Genomic DNA, 22,879 nt, shown 5'->3' with positions numbered 1-22,879 from the left:
TAAAAACATCTTCTTGGCATATAGTCGGTACTGTTTATAGTACAATATCTATTCTATGTTTCTTACAATGGTAGTTGGTTTTGACTTGTTGCAGTTTAAAATTTTCCATAACCAAAACCTCTAAGTCCTCACAACTAAGTTACTTCTCCTCCTTCAATCTTAAATTTCTCTTAACAGAGTTACATAGTTTTAGTAGAAATCTAGCTTCACTAGTTGCTTTCCTTCACTGTGTTTGCTCACACTCACTCTTGCTATAAAGTTGTAGTTAACATCAGTGAAAGCTTATGAATTACTTCTCGGCCTGGTTTAACCTGGGCATGTCCATTACACTGAGTACGTTACCTTTGTGGGGCTGAAATCTCTCAACAGACTTTTTTTTTTTTTTTAATCAAATTGTGAAAAGAAGAAAACCACAGTACTGCTGCTGCACAACATAATTTATTTATTTTTTTAAATGAATTCCCTTAGCCTCATAAAACAGAACACATTTTCTAATCTTGAAGCCAGCAAGATTGGGAAATAAAAAAAGGAAATCAAACTTGGTTTTCCTATAAATGATTTTCATATTGAGACTACATTCAGGGAAAAAAAAAACAAAAACAACAAAACAACACAAACTACTAGAATTAAAACGAATGCAGACATTACTTATACAGCTCTCTTCTTAAAATACACTGGACATTTCATACAACTCAACTATGATGCTTTGCTAGTATAATATGCTACAAGTAGAATTATTCAAATGCAGCTATGTAGCTTTTCTATTTTCTAAGAGATTTTATTTTATTATGTTGCAACACCTTTAGTATTTACTTCACACTTCATTACCATATTACCGAATGATCTTTTTTCCCTTCTTTTCTGGTAGCTCATTTCTCAGAATGGGGGCCTTAACTGTGGGGTTTTTTGAAATACCAAGTGCACAGTTTCAGATATTAAAAGTACTCAGAGCACTTCAGTATACATTCACAATGTAACTAATCCACTGTTTTTTGAGTTAGGAGTCTCATGACTTGCTAGCAAAATAATGAAAAGAGCTGGCTAGTATTTACTTCTGTTCTCATAAATAAGAAAGTGATCTGGATAGCTGTAATACTTCATGAAAGTCCTTGTCTGTTGGTGAGCTGAGTGTATACTGTCATATCCTGCCCAAGAATTACAGTAATTTGAAATCTCATTTTTTTCACAATATTCATGGATAGATCAATCTAACTAAAACTTTTTACACAAATGACACTTTCAGAAGATATTTGCATTTGTATGACTGCATAATTTGATTTTTCAACAGGGTTCTTGGTTCAAAAGTACTATTTCGCTTACTAAAAATGGCTTAAAAAATACAGTATACATAACAAATGTCCGAAAAACATTGGATGAATCAACTTTTCAACTCATTGCATCACTGAAGAAAGTACAGTACTACTTTTGGAAAAATTTTCAAGTATCTCCCTGAAACACTATATAATGAGAAACAGATCCTAAACTTTGTATGACTGTAATCAATTATTATTTGCAAGTGTTTTTGTTTTTGTTTTTGTTTTTTGTCATACAGTATGAATGCAACAATATGGATAATACTTTATAGCAACAATATAGCACAACATTTTAATATTACACAAAACTGGAATGTTTCAATAGAAAAAAAAAAAACAAACAACAGCCACTTAAAACAAATTTCAAGTGTTTCAGTAATAAACCAACCAATCACCATGGCTTACACAGAGCAAATACACAGGAGACTGAAACTAATATAAGCTGAATGACAGAAGTGCCAATAGATACACATGAATAGAAAGAGTCATTAGCTGTTCAGACACACACACAAATCTGAGATGCAGTAAGGTTTACAGAAGAGAGCAGGGACTAACTTCTGATCCTCACCAAACAGGAATAAACCTGTATGAGAAGAGCAAAATTCAGCACCAAGCCTGCACACAGTATATGTGTGTGCCACAATACACAAATTCATACACAAATAATCACTCCATAGCTGTACATGATAGTCTTATGTATTTGCTGTAAAAACGAGTCAGCACAGTGATTTGTGATTTATCATATAACAGTTTCTTCCCTTGACTTCACAACACAAATTGTTTCCTATTTAGTTAAATAAAAATATTACTTTAAAACATTCAATCATTGAATCATATCTTTATACAACATTCCAACAACTTATTTTGCAAAGACATTTTAATGTATCTAGTAGAATCTCCAAAGAATTGTGTACTGAAAAGGGAAGCTTTTCATATGTTAATTTTAGTTATTTTTAGAAATGTAAAATTTGCTGGTGTTTTACAAGATATTTTTATCTTCCCTTGCCTATGCCTTCCTGGTATCATATGTATCCCTACCAGTTGCTGACAAGACATTTCAGTTGCAGTGTGTGGTATTTGGTATCATCCAAACAGTCATAAAACCCTTTATAAACCCAAAAAGCAGCATGCAAGGAAGCATTTATAAATAGATTACATGAGAGAAGGTATGGTCTATATACAGATGTGCTTTTATTTTTCCAAATATTTCTAAATTGTTATTGTTATTACTTAAAGCCAGGAATGTGTGTTTGAATTGCATTGATAAGTTGCAAGGTATTGTCAGAATTAGAAAATGCAAGATTTTACTAAAAAAAATAAAAAAAAATGCAAAAGACAACACCGTTGTCCAGCATTTAAGCCACATGCAACTACATAACACTCCCAGCAGAAAACATCTTCTCAGACTCTGAAAACATCTTGTCCTGATATCTTGGTTTGATGGCAATATAAAGTTCAATGTTCTATAATATTTAAATATTATTGCAACACAGCTGCTAAATTAGCTCTCTAGAAAAGCACAGAGTATTTATCAGTCATTGTGAATACATACATGTATGCCAATCTAACATAAATTAGATTACATGACTTCAAGACATTTTAATGATTAGAATGTTACAAAAATACACAGTGAAATAAAATGTCTAAAATTATATTGAAGCCATCACAAAAAAAAAAAAAACAAACAAACAAACTGAAATTTTAAAATACTTGTCAATTTGACTAAAATGCAAATATACTCAATTTCCTTGAGCTTTTATTTTTTCTTCTCCCCATTGGAGGAACAGTGTCTATAGTAAGTGTTCAATGCTACTGTGGCTGTAGGCAGCTTCATCTTTATAGTTTTCCTCGATTCCCCTTGCAAACAGTTTCATTAACTGGCAGTGAACCCTGAAAAATATGTAAATCAATTAATCATACTTTTTTTTTAAATATAAGTAGGTACTATATATTTAGTTTTAATAATCTGTGAATCTCAAGCAGTTAGGCAAAGTTCTTTGCTTCAGACTACAAAAATAGCCCTCATTCTTGATACAATCCTCCCCTGCAAAGAAGACTGGATGTTTTCACACATACATCACTCCTGCTACTACTCTTTTCCACACAGTTAAGTGACATGGGATACTTAGAGGATCTGACCTTGTATAACATACACTGTTCTTACATAAATCACTCAGACTGTTGTGAGATTGCATTTGAATGGAACAAACTTAGATGTACATATTTTGTATTTGTATTTCCCTTTAATCTACAATAAACAAAACCAAACAAAACAAATTAAAAAGCCCTTCAAAATTTCAAAGCTGTTATTCCCTTCCAATTTGTTCATTTGTAGAACTGCAATCTTCTTTCTCCATATGCCAAGGCTGGAGATAAGACTGTGCTGTGCGTCAAAATATACAAAATACAGGACATACTCAGTATTTCTGTAAGATGCTAGTTAAGACGCTAGTTAAACACATCAGGTGGCTTCTATATGACTTTTTAAAAATTGGAAAAAATACTACTATTTTCCTGAAAAATGCTCTGGTTAGTTGCAAAAGCTAGTGCTCAGACTAATGAAATACTGTATTTGTCTAAAAGAATCCTTCCACCAAGACCTCCACCCTTCAGCACTTCAAGCATATAACATCAGTTTCTAAGAACTAAGCAGGACTTTGAGGGTAGGGTCATCTATCTATCTTAAAGAGATCATTTACAATATATATATTCATTTACATTATACAGCTGGAGTGTTTACTAGAAAGGACCCAAAACTTAACAACAAAAATCTAAGCTTATTATCAGAAGGCTCGAGTTTGTTGGGGGGATACGTTTTTGGGGTATCTTTATTAGCACCTTTACGTCAATGAAAAGGCTTAATATCTTCTTGGTAGATGCAGAGAAAAGTAGATGCTCACCTCACTTCAATTGCTGAACTATCCAGAGTTTCTCCATCACAATTCCAAGTGCTATCAGCAATATTGCAGCAACAGGCTGGGTGATCTCTACAGAACTGGCCAAAACGTTTCTTTCCTATGTCTGCAACATTGCTTCCATTGTCTTCTGAAAGCTTTGATGTAAATTGAAAACTCTTTACCCGATAAACATCTACAAATGAGAAGTCAAACTACAAAGAAAGAAATAATCAAAAAAGGCAATTACAATTACTTAAATATACTTGATGCGTAAAGAAACTCAGCATGCAGCATTTGGTATTCAATAAAGTCCATCCGTTCCAATTTTCTAGAGAATTTTACCTGAGGCATAGAGTGATACTTGTTTTTAAGAAACTGCAGAAGTTGAAAACCATAAAGCAAAACTGAAACCTAATTTTTGATGGTTGTCTTCAAGGAGCAGCAGTACTGCCACTTTAAGGGTAATGAGGTTACAGGTTCTGAGATTATGAGTATAGCGTATAAGAACCATGAATAAACTATAAGAAACTATTATAACGTGGAATTGAAATCAAAAAGGTTTGGATTGGAAACTTGTACCATCCTCAGGACCTGTTCACTACAGCCGTTAAGAAACATACACTTTTCTGAAAGTCTTATGCTTCTGAATTTTGGAAGAGTACCTTGAGGTGAGCCAACCACTGCCCTAATCAAAGAATTAGAGAGATTGGAGAGCTGTGTATATAGGAAAATACGAATATATGGAGATATTATTACACTCCAGCAAAATAAAATCATTTCAACTAGCTAATTCAGGTAAAACTAAGGTTTGAGTCTGAGATTCACTAAGAAGCATTCCAGGCCAAAAAGTTTAGCTGCAAAAACTGGTTATCACTTGCTGCACAGAGCCACTTGTGAATGCTCTCATGTATCATGGCTAAGCAGAATGTTATTATAATTATTTCTTATTTTATGATAGTAATGATATAATTATATATATTATGATGATTATTATTGCACAATATATTTTCATATTGTTTTTATCATTTATATATTTTACTAATTTAAAATTGATTGATTGATAAAGATTGATAAATCTTGAAGCCAATTGGAAAGGCAGCTGGGAAAGGCTTCAAATAACCAAAAATACTGAGGAAACAGAGAGCCAGCAGTGTGCTCAGGTGGCCAAGAAGGCCAACAGCATCCTGGCTTGTATCAGAAACAGCGTGACCAGGAGGGCTAGGGAGGTGATCGTCCCCCTGTACTCGGCTCTGGTGAGGCCGCACCTCGAGTACTGTGTTCAGTTTTGGGCCCCTTGCTACAAGAAGGACATCGAGGTGCTTGAGCGGGTCCAGAGAAGGGTGACGAAGCTGGTGAGGGGCGTGGAGAACAAGTCCTATGAGGAGCGGCTGAAGGAGCTGGGCTTGTTCAGCCTGGAGAAGAGGAGGCTCAGGGGCGACCTTATCGCTCTCTACAGATACCTTAAAGGAGGCTGTAGCGAGGTGGGGGTTGGCCTGTTCTCCCACGTATCTGGTGACAGGACGAGGGGGAATGGGCTTAAGTTGCACCAGGGGAGTTTTAGGTTAGACGTTAGGAAGAACTTCTTTACTGAAAGGGTTGTTAGGCACTGGAACAGGCTGCCCAGGGAGGTGGTGGAGTCACCATCCCTGGAAGTCTTTAAAAGATGTTTAGATGTAGAGCTTAGGGATATGGTTTAGTGGGGACTGTTAGTGTTAGGTTAGAGGTTGGACTTGATGATCTTGAGGTCTCTTCCAACCTAGAAATTCTGTGATTCTGTGATTCTGTAATAAGAAGGAGTGAAGGGAAGAAGAGACAAAGAACAGTGGGAAGACAGAACACAGACAAACACAATGTGCCTGGGAATGGTAACAAGGAAATACAAGAAGGAGAATTTATACAAACTACAGAGGATGAAGAGTAGCATTGCAAACAAGTGAGATTTGTTGTTGCTATAACCAGATACGCCATTAGTGTATTGTTCAGTTATCTTCCAGAACATGTTAATAATATCAGGTTGTGACAAATATTAAAGTGTGTGCATTCATAGCCATAGCTCTACTTTCAACAGGTATTACACTCCGAAGCGGTGATCAATCTCCCCTTGCAGTTTCTCCTGACAGCTGTAACTTATGCAAGGAAGCACTCTGAAGCTGAATGCCTAAAGCTCATGTCACACGGATATATTAAAATCCTGCTCTAGGCCTGCAGTTTAGAATCAAACTGTAGTTCAAGTAAGTTTTTTCTACATCATATTTTTATACATTTTACAAGAATTATTATTCCTTGCTAGGTCTTCTACCTCAGCTACATTATATTGCTGTAAACAATTTTTCATGAAGTGTGCACAGATCTGATAACATTTTAAATATTGTCCAAATAGTAAATATACTCAAAATATTATAAGAATGAATTCAACTAATAAAAGTGGAATTTGGTTAGAATCATAGAACATCCTCAGTTGGAAGGGATCCATAAGGATCAAGTCCAACGCTTGGCACCGCACAGGTCAACCCAAAATTTTAGACCATGTGACAAAGTGCACAGTCCAAATGCTTCTTAAACTCAGACAGGCTTGATGCAGTGACTACTTCCCTGGGGAGCCTGTTCCAGTGCGTGACCACCCTCTCGGTGAAGAACCTCTTCCTATGGCAAGCCTAAACCTCCCCTGTCTCAGCTTGACACCATTGCCCTGGGTCCTATCACTGGTGATTACAGAGAATAGGTCAGTGCCTGCCCCTCCACTCCCCCTCGCAAGGAAGCTGTAGACTGCAATGAGGTCTCCCCTCAGCCTCCTCTTCTCCAGGCTGAAATATATATAATATAGAACGCTGTAGGCCAAAGACTTGAGTTAGTTTAAGTGATTTTTCTGACGGTACACATTCTAAGATTAAGTCATACAAACTGTATAAGTACTTTTTAAAAAACTGTTTTGTAGGTATTGTTTTTGTCATATACCATTGTCAATATTTACAACTTAAGCTGTTCCTGGAAAGTTCACTGCCAAAGGGAACACACACCTACCTGGTCATTTTGGTTTGTATTTCTGACAAGATGCCGTAGAAAATCAAATCTGGAGCATTTACGAACTAGAATGAGGTCAGCTGAACCATCTGCCAGATGAGCTGCTGGTGAAAGACCTTTAGGACTGCGTGGACAGGCACAGCTCATATTTACTGCATTGATGGCTAGAAATTTCCCTTTAATAACCTTCCATTCTTCTTCATCTTCTGAAACACATGAATAAAGGCATGGATATAGGCTATTATTTGATAGATTCACAAGAACAGTAAAAAGCAATCATTGGCAAGTTAAGAGGTTTTACTGGGTGTGTTTGTGCACTGTCATTACACATCTAAAAAAACTGCATTAAAAAAAAATCTGTCTTTCATATACTAACAGAAAAGTTGCTTCCTCCCTTCACAGACCATTGTTACCTACTAACACTGCTTACTGTAAAACCACAAAGCCTCAGGCAGGGACAAGACAGAGGCAGGTTGTAACTCTTGTAGCTTAAAACTTTGGGAGGATTTTTAACTTTATTCTTGCTGTTCGACATGTTAAGTCTTAAGCAAACAATAATGCAGAGACAGTGGTTTAGTGTCTGGTTTCTAAACCAATATTCCTCTTCTGCCTCAATGCCACAAACTATAAAAAAACAGCCCCAAACACAGCAACAACAAAACCAAATCTGAAGAGGGAGGACATGGCTCAGGGTTCAGGAAGCACCAGGATGCAGCAGTGCTGCTACATCTGTTAACGACACCCCACAATGTCTGCAGATGAATAGTATGAGCAGAGTTGAATTTTTCCATGAAAAAAACATTCAGAGACTCCTGGAAAACAATATAAAAGTGTTTTCAACAATGCAAAACTGTTCTGTTAGAATAAAACTGGACTGAATTTAAATGTGTGATGGAATAAACACTACCAAGAGGCAGAGGAATTTTCTGGAACGAAGACTGATTACATTGGCAGCCGCTGCACAGAGTTGTTATCTAAACTGTATTTTCATCTATAGGGATAAAAACAGATAATAAAAGCCTTTGCATTTGTAGATTACACACAATTGCCTTCCCCACTACGATAAAAAAGCCATAAAGCAGCTATAACACTCTGTTTTGCCTCCAAATATAAACGGGCTCAGATATTTCAAATGAACAACTCCACAGTACTAATGATTTCAGAACAGTCTGTGGAGATACGCACAGTTCTAGGGCTGTATTTCAGGAGTGAAGTGTCACAGTAGGGGATGGGGGGGTAAAAATTAAGAAACAACCAACAAAAATTGTTTATCTAAGATTGTTTAATGTGTTTCGTAATCAAACCACAGCAAGGTAGAGGTTTTGAGGCATATTAACTAATAGAGACTTAGAAATCTAACACTATCCATTTGTCCATAGTGGGGTTAGTTTTTAATTATTCACAGTGCTTCTTTGATGAGATTATATACAGCACACCAAGCCATCTATTTCATTTCCTGAAATTCCGTTATTTTTATTAGCTTAGTTCTCACACCTTACTACCTTAGTTCTTACCTCTACTTTAGAGAATCATTACTGAGGTTCAACAAGATCAAGTGCAAGGTGCTGCACCTGGGTCAGGGCAACCCCAGACAGCAGCACAGACTGGGAGAACTCACTGAGAGCAGCGCTGCAGAGAAGGACTTGGGGGCTCTGGTGGACGAAAGGCTTGACACGAGCCAGCAGCGTGTGCCTGCAGCCCGGAAGGCCAACTGCATCCTGGGCTGCACCAACAGAGGGGTGGCCAGCAGGGGAGGGAGGGGATTGTGCCCCTCTGCTCCAGCTGGAGCCCTGCATCCAGGTCTGGGGCCCCTAGCACAAGAAGGATGTGGGGCTGTTAGAAGGGGTCCAGAGGAGGGCCACAGAGATGATCAGAGGGCTGGAACAGCTGGGGACATTCAGCCCAGAGAAGAGAAGGCTCTAGGGTAGGTACATTACAGCCTTTCAATACTTAAAGTGGACTTATAAAAAAGATGGAGAGCATCTCTTTACATGGACAGATAGTGACAGGACAAGGGGGAACAGTTTTAAACTGAGAGGCACTGGACTGTGTTGCCCGGAGAAGCTGTGGATGCCCCATCCCTGGAGGTGCTCAAGGCCAGGCTGGATGGGGCCCTGGGCAACCTGATCTAGTGGGTGGCATCCATGTCCTTGGCAAGGGGATTAGAACTAGGTGATTTTTAGGGTCCCTTCCAACCCAAGCCATTCTGTGACTGTAGGATTACTACCATTGTCTAGATAATTGTGGACCTAAATTCTGTAACACATTCATTTTGAATTAACCTCTTCCAAGCTTTATACACCAGGAAACGAGGAAAAATAGGAAAAAAATAGTTCCTGTAGACCTTGACAAGGTCTTCTTTTTTTTTTTTTTTTTATTGGAACTTACTATCCCCACTCCAGTAACAAAACCCAGAAAACTGGAACTCCAGGGAAAACAGAGAAGGATTGTAACATGACAAAAGACTTGGAGAAAGCTAAAAATAACTATCACTTTTGCATCTAGTCTATCTTTCTCTATATATTCTGATAAACAAATCAGTAATAAAAGAAATGTAGCTTTGTTAAATTCAACATTTTTACATCATTTCCCAGAGTGGTTTTAGTATCAATTATGTTTGCTTTACTGCTGATCTTTTATGTTGCTTTCAAAAAGGACATTACAGAAAGAAATCATTTAAATTAGATTCAAAATATGTATTTTAAGAGAGAAGAGAGAAACATACATCAAACTACAGAATGACTTTGTTCAGGCTGCAGGCAAATGATGACTCTGCTCTGAGATTAAGGGAATCAAACAGAACATAAGAAACTTCTGGAAAAATAAAAAGAGAAATAGTTCAACCTAACAGTTATCAGTGTGAGAAGCTGATGAAAGTTACAGACAGTGCTGTAAAGGATGTCTGGGTTTCGCAGGCAGCTGTGAGGAGTTATGTGAGAGATTGCACAGAGAACTGAAGGGGACCACCACCTTTAGGGGAGTTGCATCTTACAAGGCCAACAGCACCAATGTGTCTATACCCGTAATACCACACACATATGGGATCACATAGATCCTATTAGAAATACCAAATTTGGGCATTGATGTAGCAAAGCTGGAAACAATGATGAAATTTAACTAGATCCAGCTGTTTATGGGAGGAGACAAGGCTGGAGAAAGGGAAGAAACTTTTGCTTGTTAAATAGAGAAGACCTTGTGGGTGATGTGAAGGCTGGATTGGGCAGAGCGATCACAAATTAATAGAGTTTTTGATTCTCGGGAACAAAAGGAGGGACGTTAGCAGAACTGCCACCCTGGACTTCCAGCGGGCAGACTTCAGCCTGTAAAGGATACTGGTTGGTGGAATCCCTTGGAAGGCAGCCCTGAAGGGCAAAGGAGTCCAGGAAGGCTGGACACTCTTAAAGAAAGAAGTCATAAAGTCACAGAAGGACTAATCCACGCGGAAATGGTTAGCGATCTGCTAAACCACTTGGACATAAACAAGTCAATGGGACAGACGGAATCCACCTGAGGATACTGAGAGAGCCACCAGAAGTGCTCACCAAGACACTTTCCACCATTTATCAGCAGTCCTGGCTATCAGGGGAGGTCCCAGTTGACTGGCAGCTAGCAAATACGACACCTATATACAAGAAAGGCTAGAAGGAGGATCCAGGGAAATACAGGCCTGTCAGTCTGACCTCGGTGCCGGGGACCCTCATGGAGCAGATCCTCTTGAGTGGCTCACATAGCACTTACAGGACAACAAGGGGATCAGGCCCGCTCAGCATGGGTTTATCAAAGGCAGGTACTGCTTGATGGACCTGATCTCCTTCTACAACAAGGTGATGCTCAGTGGATGAGGGAAGAGATATGTTGGATATAGCATACATAGACTTCAATAAGGCTTTTGACATTGTTTCCCACAGTATTGTCCTGAAGAAGCTGGCTGCTCAAGGCTTGAATGAGTGTACGCTTAATTGGATTAAAAACTGGCTGGGTGGCCAGGTCCAAAGAGTTGTGGTGAATGAAGTTAAATCCAGCCAGAGGCTGGTCTCCGTTGGTGTCCCCCAGGGCTCAGTACTGGGGACATTTCTCTTCAATACCTTTATCGAGGATCTGGACAAGAGGATAGAGGGCACACTAAGTTTGCAGACAACACCAAGTTAAGCAGGAGTGTTGATCTGCTTGAGGGTAGGAAGGCTCTGCAGAGGGATCTGGATAGGTTGGACCAATGTATGAGGTTCAACAAGGTCAAGTGCTGGATCCTGCACTTGGAGCAAAACAACCCCATGCACTGCTACAGGCTGGGGGAAGAGTGGCTGGAAAGCTGCCAGGAGGAAAGGGACCTGGGGGTACTGTTCGATAGTCAGCTGAATATGAGCCAACAGCGTGCCCAGGTAGCCAAGAAGGCCAACAGCATCCTGGCTTGTGACAGAAAGTGTGGCCAGCAGGGCTATGGGGCTAGGGAGGTGACTGTCCCCCTGTACTTGGCTCTGGTGAGGCTGCACCTCGAGTACTGTGTTCAGTTTCAGGCCCCTCACTGCAAGGACCATCAAGGTGATGGAGCGGGTCCAGAGAAGGATAGGGCAACAAAGCTGTTGAAAGGTCTAGAAAACAAAGTCTTACGAGGAGTGGCTGAGGGAACTGAGGTTGTTTAAGCCTAGAGAAAAAGAAGCTCAGGGGAGACATAATCATGCTCTGCAATTACCTTAAAGGAAGCTATAGCAAGGTTGGAATCAGGCTCTTCTCCCAGCCACCAAGTGATAAGATGAGGGGAAATGGCCTAAAGTTGCACAAGGATAGGATTAGGTTGGATAATGTGAGAAATTTATTTACTGAAAGGGTTGTATGGCATTGGAACAGCCTGCCCAGGGAAGTGGTTAAGTCACCATCCCTGAAGGTCTTCAAGAAACATGTAGATGTAGAACTTAGTAGCATGGCTTAATGGTGGACTTGTCAGTACTAGGTTAAAGGTTGGACTAGATGATCTTAGAGGTCTTTTCCAACCTGAATGATTCTATGAAACAAGGTTGATAAAGGAAGGAGATGCATGGAGAATGTGGAGATAACTGGTCACTTGAGCGTAAGGAGGCTGCTGGTCAGTCTGCTCATCTGGCCAAGTCCTACACCTGATCGTTGCAGGCTATTCTTATTAAACTTTATGCTCTCTATGTGCACAAGTTGTACTAGAAAACTTCAAGTCACACTAGCCATCGAGTAAACACACAATCTGTAAAGACTCAAAGTCAGCGCTGAAGGCTAGCAAACAGCCTGGGGTCTGGACTCAGATTCTGGATTTAAGTTCAACGTACCCACAAATATGCGTATGCATCGGAGTTCAATAGCTGAATGTAGCTGTAGGTTTTGTTAGTAAACTGGATAAACAAAAAAACAAAAAACAAAACAAAACAAAAACAAACAAACAAAAAAACAGGATCTGAGCATTGATATGGGAGATACAAAGTACATTCTAATACCTGAGGGATCCCTGAATATGAGCGTGGCTGTGAATCAAGAGAGCGAAGGTACGTGTATGTTCTACTAGCAAACTTCAATCCTCATCAGAAGGAGAGAAGGCAGGATTGGGCTAGCTGTGGTGCTTATGTTTTATGCAGAGGCTGTTCATGGTTACGTGGGTATCTGTGGAGATACTGACCTCCCGTCTGTGTAGCCAGCCATGTCTGTACTCTGTCTTGTCTACGCCTGTATGAGAAAACATGCTCAGCCTTGTTACTGGCTATACCTGGGAAAAGGAAAAGCTGCAGCCTCACAACCTGCACACTGGGAAGGGAGGAATGTCCCTAAGTCTTAAAGTCTAGCAGGCTTTAATAGGTTTAATGGGCCACATTCATCATTTTAGAATCTCAACTAACAGTAATACTTTTACTTCATACACAATGCTTGCCCATCATCTGTGTCCAGAACTATACAAGCTATTTTAAAGAAAAACAGACATTCTCTGGTATGGAAGCAACAAAATGAAATCAAGACCCTTTAACAATGAAACCTCCTGCTGTTTACCTAAATAATATTTAGTCTTTACTATACCTAGGTAAGTGTTAACTTTTGAAGCATGCTCACTGTGCTAAGTCTCAATGTACTTACGGTAGAATGCCTATGTACATTGCTGTAATTGACTGTATCGAACTGGTAGAAAAGTATTGTCCAGTGAAAATCTAAGCATGTCATTCAACAGTAGCTTCACTGTTCAGTAAGAACAAAGTCAGAGTACTTATCACATTTTAGTTGGCCAACTGTTCTCACAACCATTCTGCAGGGTGTCTCACTGTAATATCACAAATTATTTGCCTACAATATCTTCCATACAATAGAGCAATCATAAAAAAGTGAGAAAATAAACGACACTCATTTCAATTGTCTATTGTGTATATATACTGCCAGTTGCTGAAATCAGCCTAAAGTGTTAGCACTCCAAATTCACTCAGCACATGCACAAAGACCTCTATAAAATACGAGGAAGTACTTTCAGTGATGGTTAATGCAAGCATCCTTCTAAACTCATCTGAACTGTACACAACCCAAGTAGGCATAATGAAAGAGTAAGCCAATACACCCTGGTGAGTAAAAAGCTTACACGAGGCGGCAATTTAAAATCCTTCTTATTGCAAATCAAGAGTAGTGGATTGTTATTATTTGCTTACCAGTATTGCATGGAGAATAGACTGCAGTACAAAGAAAAACTGCTACTGAAAGTAAAATTTAAGACAAAGTCCTACAGAATCATCTGCTTAATGTTTTGTGCTACGCTGACTAAAGCAGTCTTGATCGCTCAGTAACCTGTAACTCACTTTCTTCAGCCTTTGTTCCGTTGCTGAACCAAAACTAATAAAAATAAAAGTAACTAGCAAACAGACAAAAAAGGCATACAATTATTTCTCACAGCCATCCCCCACTGAATTTTTCTTATGAAAAAGAACCCTATCAGATTTAGTTCCTAAGAAAATACTACGTAAAGCAATTTATTTAATTTATTCCTAGATTCAGTTCTGGAAACTCTAGAAATACTCTAATCCAGCCATTTGTCAGCTATATCAAAGATCTAGAAGCAGTAGTGGAATGAGAGCATTATGGATAGCTAGGTGTGTATACACACACACACACATATATATATAGATATAGGCATGTGTAACAAGAATTAAAGTTGGCGTAGAAATCCATATACAGGCTTTATAGGCTACCAGTGAATCTCTACAGAGCGATGATACTCTTTGCTAACAAATAGCTACAGCCATGCACAGATACTGTGCAAAACAACAGTAATTACAAGGCAATCTAGGTCAAAAGGTCCAAAGCCTGTGTCAAGAAAATTACAGTTTTATGCAATGGGCTTTACAAGGGAAAAAAAAAGAAAGTAAAAATAAGCACCCATGAAAAGTCTGCCTGCTGTTTAAAATGGATTTATCCAAGAAGACGAACTGTGAGCAGAGGCTAAACTCAGGCAACTGAAGCTCTGTATTTTCTACCACCAAGGTCAAAAGTGTACCAATACCAGTGCTTCCTGTCAGGGGGCAGTAATCAGACATGAAGAGATACAGACAGTGAAACTACTGCACAGAATCCAGCATATAAACATTTGTTTTAATATAAGAAAGGAAAAGCTAAGCCCGCATAAAAATCCATGGAAGGGTTTGGAATGGGGGAAAGAGGATAAGGGCAACACAACTAAAGAAAGAGGAGAAAATCTAATTTTTCATTTATACTGGCTGTTGGTGATGTGTTGCACAGAAATACTTAAGTTCACTGCCTCATATTTATTTAATTAACAACTCTATATAGGGTGACCTTTGTGCTAACAAACACAAAGCTGAGTCCTCATCTATTCCGAAAGTCATCTTAATGAATTGCTTCTTTCTACACTGGCTCACAGTTTAATTGTTAAATCTTACTCACAAAAAAAAAAAAAGGACAAAATCTCAGCTCACAGGACTCAGCTCATAGCTTTCCTTTCTCAAAGAAAAGGAGCCAAACATACCAAAATAAGTAATTAGTACAATATTGATACAAGATATATAAATAATTAGTACAATTTTATCAAAACTGAGGCTTGGGCGGAAGAATGTTTCTCATACATATTTTTAAACGTACAGAAACATTGGATTTTCTAGTAATCTGTAGTTTGAAAAAAAAAACATATGTACTTGAGCTGATATATACTGAAAAACAATAAGTTGAACAGTATCACATCTTATTTTTTATGATAAATTACCTTCATTTTTTAATCCACATTTCTTCTGCTGTTCTGCCAGTTGTTGCTCACTTTCCTTGCAAATGTAACATCTGAAAACAGAAATGCAATTGAGTTGATGAAAATAAAACTATTCAACTCAACTTTTGTGTGTAGTACCCCATCATTAAAGGACTTTCCCCGCCATAAGATGGGGTGTGGCACCAACAACCCTGATGTACCATGAATCAGGATAACTCTGGAGACAGTATAGGAACTTAGGCATAGCATTCAAATATATTGGAGGTCAGAAATATGGCTCTGTGACGCTGTTAAGACCACAGAGGTTGGAAGGGACCTCTGGATGTGGTCCAAACCTCTACTCAAAACTGGTCTGATGGGATCAGGGTATTACTTAATATCTTGTTCAGTCAAATTTTGACTATCTACAAGGATGGAGTCCACAAGCTCTCTGGGCAACCTGTTTCAATATTTGATTGCTGTAACAGTGAAATTCCTTGACATACTGCTGCTAGTGCTCTATTTCACAAATGCTGAATACATAGGAAAAATCACTTTTCCTGACCTTTTGGCTTCTGTCTTGCTTAGAAAGCCCAGTATGTGGTTGGCCCTTCTTGCTGCAAGGACCCGCTGCTGATTTGGGAGTAGCCTGTTGTCTACCTGGATCCCCAAGACCTTTTCAGCAGAGCTGCTCCCCAAACAGCCAGTGCTCACTCCTTATTGTTGCATGGGACTATTACACCCCAGGTACACACTATTATGCCTCTCCTAAACTCCATGAGGTTCCTATCAGCCATTTCTTCAGCCTGCCAAGATGCCTTTGAATAGCAGCCCTGACTTACAGCATACCAGCCACTCCTCCCAAATTGCTATCACCCATAAACCCACCAAGAGTCCACTCTATATCAGTCATAAATAAAGATGTTGCACAGCACTGGCCCCAGTATTGATCCCTGAGGGATGCTATTACTAACTGGCTGCCAGTTGGACATGGTACTCAAAACCTTTCTATGTAGTCTAACCAATTTTCCACCCATCCTCTTATCTGGTCTACATCTCATTGACTTGATTTTAAGAAAAGAGCAGGAGAGATCTTGGTAAAGCTAAGGTATGCAATATCCACTGTTTCCCCCTCATCCACAGGTAAAGGAAGCATTTCCCAGCCTTTTCCATATCTTTTGTCACTGGGTCCCCCACACCACTAAGCAGCTCAAGCAGCTCAAGTTTCTGCATAGCAGAATGGTCTGTTCTCGCACTCTGAGGAGGTCATCCTTAAAGACCCAGCTCTCCTGTCCTCTTTGTCCTCCAGGGCAATGTTGCATGGGATCTCACCAAGGTTCCTGAATAAACCAACACCTGTTCTTCTCAAGTTCAGGGTTATAATTCTACTTTCTGCCTTGCTCCCTTCTCTCAAGACTTTAAACCATAATCTCACAGTCGCTGCTGCCAAGACTGCCCTCAACCATCACATCCCCCACCTTCATTTTCTGTAGCATTTCTCCTAATCAGCCTATCAATCACCAGTATGATTATCATCATCAACACACTCCAGGCATCTCCTGAATTGCTTGTGACCTTCCAGCAATTACCAGGATGGATAAAATCACCCATAAATTCCAGGGCCTGCCATCAGAAGGCTTCCTCCAACTGTCTAAAGGCTTCTTCACCTACTTCCCCCACTTGATCAGAGGTCTGTTGTAGATGCCTACCTCCCTGTCATCTGTGTTTGTCTGTTTTGATCCTTATCCGTGAGGTCTTCCCTCATTCTAGTGCAAAGCTGTGTGCAACAGAGCTGTTTCTTTGCATTGAGCACAACCCCACTTCTCCCCCTGGAAAGCATATACATATGCTGTGCTCATGTGAGCAATCACACCATATCTATAAAATCTCTCTGAGGCATTAGCTTAGCATCCATTCATCGATTTTCAGTTCCTCCTTTTTGTTTCACAACATCTCGCATGTGTTTGTATTCAGACACTTGAAACAGACATGCAGTCACACTGATATGACACAGAGGTGAAGCTCTCACACTCCCATGCTATTTCCAGACACTCTCTCAGTGCCCCTTAGCCTTTTCTTCTGAGAAGTGAAGGTCACACAGAATTTATACAGGATAATTGTAGTTCATTAAAAAAAAAGATTAAATAGTGGTTTTTGAAAGGACCTATACTCAGGACAAGTTGTTGTCATTACACTAAAACAACTGTTAAAATTGCTAGTTCCAATTACAACACGAACATTTGAAACTTTCTGAATAATTATTTCCACTTACAGAAGCTATAAGGTATCCAGACTTGTTATTTATTAGGAGTAACACAGAACTGTGTGCTGTGGTATTATATTTTGTTTCATTTAAAATCGGAGATGGGGAGGGAAGCAGGCTAACAAAATTTTATTGCATTTTTGTTCACTGACCTGATAAAATAAGGTATTCTCTTTAATGAGTCAATAAACCTCTTTTTAAAAAGCTTGTCTCTTTCAGAGTTAGTGTTTTGATACTAAAAGCAACATTGCTGTAACCTCTGTTTACATACAGGCCTTTTCCAACAGTTCATGTCAAGTATCCAGAGATAAATATTAGCCTACCCTGTTCTGCAGCTATCTTTATCTCGTGGAGATCCAAGTGTGTGTTTTGCTGGTTGAAAAGAAATTGTTCCTTCGTAGTAATGATGAGAAAGAAAAGTCTTGAAGCCTACATTAAGAAAAGGTAATTAAATTATGCTTTCTCCTAACACAAAACAAATCAAAAATGTAAAACATACTTTCCAGTAACATAAAATTTGCCCAAACATCAAATACCCAGGCTAAACCACTCAGCTAACTCTATAATCAGTACTGAAAGGACCACAACAGTTCACTCCATCAGCATGCACATCCAAGACAGCAGAGTGCCTACCTCTGTCCAACTAATTGAAAAGGAAGTCACAATGATTAACACAGAATAAATATAACTTTTTAGGCATCGCTCTCTAGGTGAGACACATCAACACATGACACAAACACTACAGAACAGTGCTAGAGCGCTAGCAGGTTCACTAATCAAAAAAAGGCTGATTAATTTGAATTAGCATTGCTTTCAACATCGTTCATGACAGTTTAAATACACATTTTAGTTCTTTATAAAGCTTATAAAACACATAAGTGTTAACTATCAGTTAATTTGCTAACTGTGTTATATAGCCAAATTCAACACAACTTTAATAAGCAAAGCGTTAATGTTATCTCCTAAATTACACAGCTTTACATAATCTGATTCAACACACTTGGTACGTCAAGGAGCATGCAATCAGGTTCAGTCTGTCCCTTTTGATTAAAAGCTTCAGAGAAGTGTGATTTGGACAGAGGGTATCAACTGCTCCAGTATGCTTACATGCTGACAAAAGAATGTAATAACCCTCCAAGTTACCTGAATAGTCATATCTCATTGGACCCATCCACCGTTTCTTTTCACTGTCTTTTAATATGTCTCCATAAAAACCGTAACCCAACAGTGATACAGAATACTTCAAAAATGTATTGTTATGATGCACAGAGGAGACATCCAGAGGCTGGCTATCACCTACAGAGGTTAGAAAGTACAAGGTTCCATTAAGGTTTATTTTGTTTCAAGCTACAAAAATAGTAACAACTTTAATGTTACAGATTTTTTCATTAAAAAGTATGTCGTACAACATACATATGAATCATATGTACATATATATATATTTCTTATACATGGAGAAAGAGAAAATCATTTTTTACAACTCATTTCTTTCAATATTTAAAAAGCATTAAGCACTAAGTGAAAAGAAAGGTCAGTATGCTAAAAGTATATAATGAAGAATTTGCACTAGGGCTATACAGGAGTGGGAGAGGATGTTACAAAAGAGATCAAAGCAGAACTGTACGTCCAACGAATAAATTGTACATTTCATAGTATCAGAGGATAGGTAATTCAACCCAGAGGGGCCCTTAGGAGGTTTCTCATCAAACTTCCCACTCAGAGCAGGTTCAGCTATGAGGCTGGATCAGACTACTAAGGGCTTTATCCAGTCAGGCCTTGAAAATATGTAAAAACGAAGTACACAACCTATCTGATGTCCTTGTAGTGGAAGACTCAGAAGTGTTTATTTGTTTGTTTTTAATTTTAAAAACATCTACACCAACCTGACCCTATGCTATTTAACTTTATGCCCACTCTCTCTCCTCTTTCCACCACAGACCACTATGAAGCACCCTTTTATGTACTTGAGAAACACACTTAGAAATTTAAATACATATGTTTATATGCACATTTAATAATCCAACTAAGCTATTGTGATATACTAAGCACATATTAGAAAGCAGCTCTTTAATTCCAGTCCAATGGGGCTAAAATGTGCGTATGCTGAACAGAGTTAACCATAGGAGAGCAACAGAGAAGCTCGTGTGTAAATCTTTGCAAGAGCAGCTCCTAAAACTGCTCTTGTTAAGCACTCAATAAGCAAGTAATAATGAAAGAACAGTCAGCTGGAAATTGCATCCTTTATGCTTACACAAAATGGACGTAATCAAACACAATACTGTACAATTTTTCAAATTCAGTATTAAGAACTGGGTGACTGTGTTTCCTCAGTATATGGCAGATTGGAACGACATCACTAGTTGCAATGCAGTGAGCATGCAAGCTGTCTCCTTTAGCCCCCATGCAATTCAGGGGCTCCATTACTTGAGGACTATGAGAAATGGCAATGCCAGTACCTCTACTTAGTGATGACAACATATCAAAAGGCATTTACTGAAGAACAGCTGCTTTCTTCTGTAGCTCCCCCTCAAATACGTGATTTTTAGACTGCAAAATGGGGAATTATTAGCTAATTCCAGTCAAGCAGAAGCCACATTTCTAACTTGGTATGAAAGCATTAAATTGCACAAGAAAATTAGGCAACTGAGTTTAAAATAATACTATTCAAATGTACATGCTACTTGTGACAACTTTGAAATGTATAATCCAATAATTTATGCTGTTTATTATGTCTTACTACTATTTTAAAAAGCATGCCAGAGAGCATGAAATCTTAAGCACCAAATCTTAAGTTTTATTCCCTTTAAAACAATGAATTACAGTGGAGAAAGCAATTATTTTTTAACCTCCTGTATTTCAAATCAGAAAAAGACTTAAATCCCAGACAAGAAGTTCATTTTTCAACTTGGTCATTATATTCAAGTTATATTTCACAGACATGGGGAAAACAATAACCAAATGAAATTACTATTTTTGGACATTGGAAACATTTTCATAGCAAAACAGTGATTTTTGATCACCCACCTACAATAATATGAAGAGCTGATGTTACCGGATCAGAAATGCCAACAGTCGAATAGCATACGCAATCTGTTGATCCTGAAAAATGAAGACCAAGAGATTATTTTGTATATGTTCAAAGCAAGTATTATTGGTATGGGTCTCTGAATAAAAGCTTTCTATTCTTGTAGCTGGCCCCTTTCTATTTTATGGAACAAAGTTAAATATATGGATAGAAATATTATGATTTAAATTGGAACAATAACTTTTTTTCAGGTAAACAGAACTTGTTTGTCTCCACGTAAAGTACAAGGACTTAAACTATATATATACGCAACTCCAAAACTAACTCATAGGTTCTCAGATTTCTTCCCTGGAAATAAGTCCTTGAAAGTCAAGGTCGGAAAAATGAAAACCAAAACTTAACTTGTCCACGTATCTGTTCTCAGATTTGCTAGTGATATACTAGATCAGAGCAGCTCATATACAGAGCACTTGATTCCAAAGGCCTAATCAAAGTAAAATATAAAATTAAAAATGGAAGAATGACCGGTAACTATTTAAAATAACTATTTAAGATCTTTTGGTTCTTTCTCTTTGAAAGCAGTCAGGACATATTTTTTTGTTCCTTTTGATAATGGTGTATCCTTTTGCCTCCAACTTATTTCTCAGGAAATGGACATCACTTCCCCTATCGATGAAGTGCACAGAAGAAGCCTCTTTCAAGCAAACACAATGCAGAAGGCAGCTACTGTGAACAAGGAACTCTGTGAGTCAGTTAAAGAGAAGATAAATATAACAGAACTGGCAGAACAAAGGGAAATGTGACTAAGAGGTCTCTCTCTACACAGGCTGATGTTCATGATGGTGCAAATGTACCACTACAAGCTTATGTTGTTGTATAGGAAACAGGGCTCCAATTTCTCTCAGTACCACAACAGATGAGGCATACAAAAGATGCTACTGTGCCTAATTTGGAGTTTTATAACAGCAAAAATATATAAGTAGAGTTCAGATACTTACGTTATACTTTATTGCTATTTTTTCCAGTTTTATATTGCCACCTAACTCATAAATTTCAGTTAGGCAGAAAATTCTTACTACTTTTGAAAAGAAACCCCAGAAAATTGGCCGCTAGAACACTTGACCTGAATTTTCTGCTAAACTTACAAAAGCAGTATTTCATCCAGCCTTTCAAATTTCTTTGAGATAAATTTGTATTCTGCTACTAGAATTACCTTAAAGTCACTTCTGTCCTGATGTAAACAGCCAGAGCTTCAAACTAGTCTCACGCTCTAGGTGGGAGGAGAAGAGGGGCATCCACACAAGCTAGATTTAAACATCGGAGGCTCCCTATCCTCTTCTGTAGTCAATTAAAAGCTGATTTATCTGCTGGGCAATTTTACAGGAGTTATTTTCATTTCTCTTCAGTTAACAAGCAAGGGAGGCCTAAAATTAGACCTGATGTCTGAAATTAACTCACAAGAGTCTAAAATGGCAGGCTGGGGAAAATACCAACAGTGTTTACCAGCTATCAAATGATCCCTCTTTCTCAGACTTGCCAGTGGAGTAAAAAAATACCATCACCACCACCAACAAAACAAAAACAACAATAAATAAAAATAATAATAAAGAAAAAACTACCATTAACTGACCTATGAAACAGTAAAATAGCCTTTTTTTTCTTCTCAGATCCAGTAGTATGGAGCAAGAAAACCAGTATCATTCCTCATGTACGTTCTAAGAGAATCTAACTGGTCCTAACACCACATCATGCCAACTATAAACCTAACAATGCTAGTTTCAAGGTCACAAAAACGTTCGTAAATAGTAAGGATTTGGATCTCTTTGAATACTTCAGAACTAAACAGGTAGTCCAGACTATTTTTGGAAAAAAAAAAAAGTTTTTCTCCTTTATGTAGTTTGACTTACACCCCTTGATTAACACTCAGTTTGGGCAAGAAGCTCACACAGAGCTTAATTCTTGACTAATGTTAGGTGTTAGATTTTTTTTTTCTTCTAAAAACAGTATTAAAATGATATAAATGTTCTGTTAGATTTTCTTTCTGGATTTGTAAGGGACAGTGTATAACAGAGTAAAGGAAAATAAAAGAGGTTTATATGGATTACACAAAACTATTCTGCCCTTCCAAGGCGTATATGAAGCAGTTAGACTGCTTTTTAATAGTTTTAATTC

The 22,879-nt window shown here is 38.3% G+C and overlaps 1 protein-coding gene across 2 annotated transcripts in view; it reads right to left on the bottom strand.

Annotated features, from left to right (window-relative positions):
* Positions 1 to 419: 419 nt before the first annotated feature.
* Positions 420 to 22,879, bottom strand: part of CERK (ceramide kinase) — a 47,646-nt gene continuing 25,186 nt past the window's right edge. The window contains exons 7-13 of one of the 2 annotated variants that reach the window (XM_068669702.1): positions 20,707 to 20,781; positions 18,826 to 18,978; positions 18,006 to 18,111; positions 15,441 to 15,511; positions 7,232 to 7,434; positions 4,214 to 4,422; positions 420 to 3,203 (exon numbers count right to left, since the gene is read on the bottom strand). In XM_068669702.1, coding sequence (XP_068525803.1) covers positions 3,104 to 3,203; positions 4,214 to 4,422; positions 7,232 to 7,434; positions 15,441 to 15,511; positions 18,006 to 18,111; positions 18,826 to 18,978; positions 20,707 to 20,781 — 917 coding nt within the window. In that variant the 3' untranslated portion in view covers positions 420 to 3,103. Of the gene's footprint in view, positions 3,204 to 4,213; positions 4,423 to 7,231; positions 7,438 to 15,440; positions 15,512 to 18,005; positions 18,112 to 18,825; positions 18,979 to 20,706; positions 20,782 to 22,879 lie in introns of both variants that reach the window. The other variant, XM_068669701.1, reaches the window with a different exon arrangement.

Source organism: Anas acuta, chromosome 1 (assembly GCF_963932015.1).
Source record: "Anas acuta chromosome 1, bAnaAcu1.1, whole genome shotgun sequence".
In the NCBI taxonomy this organism is placed as follows: domain Eukaryota; kingdom Metazoa; phylum Chordata; class Aves; order Anseriformes; family Anatidae; genus Anas; species Anas acuta.
Note: the sequence above shows the minus strand (reverse complement) of the source record. Positions and strands in the feature narration are given on the sequence as shown.